Source organism: Merops nubicus, unplaced genomic scaffold (assembly GCF_000691845.1).
Source record: "Merops nubicus isolate BGI_N331 unplaced genomic scaffold, ASM69184v1 scaffold1779, whole genome shotgun sequence".
Taxonomy (NCBI): Eukaryota; Metazoa; Chordata; class Aves; order Coraciiformes; family Meropidae; genus Merops; species Merops nubicus.
Window position 1 is genome coordinate 80684 of NW_008632829.1, and position 4467 is coordinate 85150.

The window sequence follows — 4467 nt, forward strand, 5'->3', positions numbered from 1 at the left end:
AGTTCTACCATTTAGTCCTAAATTCATAGTATTTTTTCAAGGACAATGGATAGTGACCTTTCCTTCCTTTGATTTCCTTTGTATCTCCTTCTGCACACTTTTTTCTTTCCCTTTAAATTCTCTGGCTGTGGGATGACAGAGAGAATGCCTCAAAGTTTTGAAATTGGAGAATGATGCTTATTTGGAAATAATAGGATAATTTTAGGTAGTAAAACCTTAGCAAGACCAGTTTATATGACATTATTGTTACTTATTATCAATGTTAACATAATTAGAAATGCCTCTGTCAACTGAAATACAGAATATTCCCAAGTTAGAAACAAGTCAGCTACAAGCATAGGGGTTTTATTTTAAACTCAAGGCTACTGCATCTTGTACTTCAGGTGGGCTGAGGCAGGAGCTCAACGGTCTTTATTGTAGTTACAAATCAAATTCACTTACATTTCATTCCATGGTGTTTGATTCATTCCAGCTTTAAAAGATTCCAGTAAGAGATCCATTAACAGCGACTGGAAAATTGAGCTTCCTGGTGAGTTTCAGATCGCAGGCACTACTGTCCGGTACGTGCGGAGGGGGCTGTGGGAGAAAATCTCTGCCAAAGGACCAACTAAAATACCACTGCACTTGATGGTAACTTTATATCCTTTGTTTGTGTTTCTTAAGCCATGCAACATAAAGGGTTTATATCCTAGCTGACAGTTAAATTTTGATTGTTTGCTTCTTCAGCAGAGTTTTTTGAAGGCGTGCTGGACTGCCACGCTGTGCATTCCTTTGCAGCACTGCAAGGCTTGGGGAAACCCAGCTCCCTACTTAAAAATAAATGATGCTCTGTTCCAGGAGAACATGGAGTGTCCCAGTAAGCTGCTGTCCAGTACAGGATACTTCTATAATGTGTCACAGACAATGTGACAGGTCCATTCTAGAGGATGTAGGTTTCCAGAGAGCTTCTTTATTTCGTGAGCATACCTGCTCACACACATGGAAGGATATTGGCCCATATATCTTTTCATCTTATGCTAGAATGTGTTCTGTATTTAAATACACTGTTCCTCTAACAGAGGGGATGCAAATTTGGTAGGTACAGGTGATACATGTGAATTTGACCCTCTGTAAGTGACTTAGTTACATACAGAAATATTCCTTGTTTTCTTTATATTGTTTTTTTCAGTTTTACGTATTTTAAGGTGTTCTTGAAAGTTTGTTCTTGAAAATGTTCAATGTAGTCCTTCTGTTAACCAGGCATGTCATTTTATAAACAGTCACATGGCTGCTGGGTGAGAATATGAATGAGAAGGCCACAGGGGTGAGATGAACAGGATTGTAGTCCCAGCTCTGTCACTGATGGGTGATGGGGTGACCCATGGGCCAGACCCTTAATGTTGGTTGGTAACCTTAATGTTCCCATCTGTAAGATAGCTACAATAATGCCTTTCTCATATACATGTTACTAGTTGAAAGTTTGCAGAGAGCTTTACAGATTCTGTAGCAAGGCTTGTGTAGAAACATAGAGTATGTTTATGCATACATTGGTTCCTGTAACTTTTTTTATCTAATTACGTGTTTCTGTGTGCTGTTTCTTTTCCTCTTTGCCACCTTTGTTCATTGAAGGCTGTCTGTAAGCACTGCTAAAAACCAGAAGTCTCTCCCTTTCCTAACCTGAATTTTTTTTGGCCTGCTGGTGCTCATTGTGCAACATTTCATGGCCCAGCCTGAAAAGCTCAAAAGTTGCTTGAACTTCTCACACGCACACACAAAATAATGATAATCCTCCACTTTGTCAGTACTTTCTCTGAGTTAAAATAAGCTGCATAGGAACATGAGGTGTTTTGTCTTTGCTTTCTCAGATGAATGAGTTTACCAGGTTCACATCCAGACTGGTGTGAAGCTGGGTTCAAAGAGGTTACTGCTGAAATAGTCAGTGGGCAGCTTTGGGCACACCAACACCTTCCTGACTCAGCCATATCATTCAAGGTCTGCCCCATACAGGAGGTATATATAGGAGCCTTCTTCAGCATCAGAAAAATCAGCATCTGCTTGACTTTGGCCTTAACACAAGCCTTCCCTCCTGAAACCAGGACTCTGACAAAGTATCTTGTACTGCCAAGGTCTTCCTAACCTCATGTAAGAAAAAGGAGCTGCACAGGTACCGTTTGTGAAGATGCTGTGCAGGGTTCCTCTGCCAGCTCGTGGAACCTCCCAGGGCACTGCTTGGTTGAGGTGTACTGGAGTAAAATCTAGTAGCAGCATTTTGCAAACTTCAGCATCAGCAGAGCTTTGTTTTTAAAGAAATACTCATTTCCTCTTCATTAAGGGTTAAGTAACCAACATAGGAAACTAGTGATTATGAGCTTCTCCATGAGTACCCTTTCCAGGTTCAGACTGGCATTTTCAGCAGATAGGAGCAGAGGAAATTTTCTTTCTTCACCTTTCCCCCCTCCCCTAAATGATTAAAAAGGAGGAAAGTAAAAGTTACCAGACCATTAAAAAAACATGTGGCTTAAAATCACTGCCAGTTGTAAACAAAGCACACGTGAAGTCTTTCCTTTGAATCAGATATTAATCTTTTCCTTGATACATGATAATGGGTTTCATTCTTTCAACACAAGAAAGGCAGGATGGTTACCAGTTACCTCTAAATAGAAAACTGTTGTTCAAACAGTGGTGGAATACACTGGACTGACAAAGAGCCAGAAGCTTCAGTCAGTCCATTGTGACCTGCATTTGAAACCAATTATACACACATACACACACCCCCCAATTATATATGGCTACGAAATTGCATGAAATTGGTTTCATATGGGCCTTTAGATTCACTAGTCTTGCACCCATATTGAGATAATAAGGATTTCTTTTTAGGAGCTGGTTTTTAATACTTGAGGCATTTCTCCAAGTGCATTGCTCTAAGTATATTTCTTGGAGAAATTAATGTTTGTGTAACTAGGCCTGTGCTAGACCTCCTCTTGGCAACAGAGGACAACCAAACACTCCCAGAGTATAAAGATGCTTTAGACAAGACTGATTGATCAGTTCTGTAGAACAAGCTGTTCCTATCTCATGTGCATAAAGAAAGCCAGAGCAGGACTTGAGCTCTCTGCCTGTGACCGCCTGGTACTTCAAACTGTGTTTTAAAAAAACATTCATCTTTGAAGCTGGAATGATGACTGGCTAGTTTCAACCTTGATATTCAGTTCTGGTAGTCAGGCTCCCTCTGTAGCTGAAGCAAAATCATATCTTTGCTCCCCACATCTCCTGGAAGATGCTTTTCTGCCTGGGGTTATGTCCTGTGCAGAGCAACTCATGGGTGCTAAGTTTGTGTAGCCCCGCAGTGTTCCCTGCACAGACCTCCAGGTTGTCACTGGCTGCAAGCTGGACCAGCTCTTTCAGCACATACAGCTATTTTTTTCTTGTTAAATGAGCTTATGACAGCTTTAGAAAGATTATTGCCTAAGTAGGAGTGATTTCTGCAAATCTGAATGGGCAACAATTATTTTTGGGAGAACATAGCATTTGCAGACTTCTCTTTTTTTAATTGGACAGCTGCTTGCTTCACTTATGATAGCCCTACTTAAAATACCTTAGTTGATAAGCTGCAGCTCCTCTGTCAGTAGGTGACAAGAACCAGCAAAATTCACCTGTCTAATGCTGCTGAGATTATTATAAGTTTAAAGTCACACCATCAGAATTACAGTAGTACTTCTGTGGCATTTGTTAATAGTGTGGTAATTCAGATTCCATGGACCTCGTACTCTATTGGGTGTCTTCTAGTTGCTTCTGACTCAAGACAGTAAAAATGAGTGAAAACAGTAAATGCTGCAGCCCACAGGATCACAGAACTGTCAAAGTTGAAAAGGACTTCTGGAGATTGTTTCATCCAAACCCCCTGCTCAAGCAGGGTAGTGTAGAACAGGCTGCCCAGGACCACACTTGATAAGCAGCACAGTGTTAACCCACAACTCCCTCATTCTCTGCAAAGGTCCCCAACCATAAGCTACAAAGGTCCCCAGCCTGAGTCTCTGTGTGAGGCTTGCAGAAAACTTGCTTTCTAGTAAAGAAGGTTAGGACAGGCATGATAAGTGACTTTTTAACTCTACATGCTCATTAAAATAGTCATTGTATGAAAACTGCTGATTTAATATTTCCTGTTGTCTGACTATTTCTCTTTCGATAGCCAGCGACCTGCTGAGCGCCTTTGAGGCTTAAAGAAAGTTATGCACCAGATTCCAGATTTAGACAGTTCCACGACTGTTTTAAATATTCCCAAATCACAAGCAGTTATTGCTCCCACAGATGCCCTGTTTTACCAATACCACTGCAACGTCAGGTTTCTAGATAAAGATGTGGTTGCCTTTCACGAGGTGCTTATTTCAGAAATATTGGCCCGAGACAGCATTTCCAGCATTACTGTCTCTGCAGTCTGTTGGCTTTCCCAGTACGCAGTGTGTTGTAACAGCTTTTCTTTTCCTGCTG

General features: G+C 41.0%; 1 protein-coding gene across 1 annotated transcript in view; it reads left to right on the plus strand.

The window, feature by feature from the left end:
* The window catches only part of ADAMTS17 (ADAM metallopeptidase with thrombospondin type 1 motif, 17), a 110230-nt gene that overhangs the window by 66895 nt on the left and 38868 nt on the right, over positions 1–4467 (plus strand). Inside the window, exon 11 of the mRNA XM_008948008.1 lies at positions 473–640. Within this exon, the coding sequence (XP_008946256.1) occupies positions 473–640 (168 nt within the window). The remainder of the gene's footprint in view (positions 1–472; positions 641–4467) is intronic.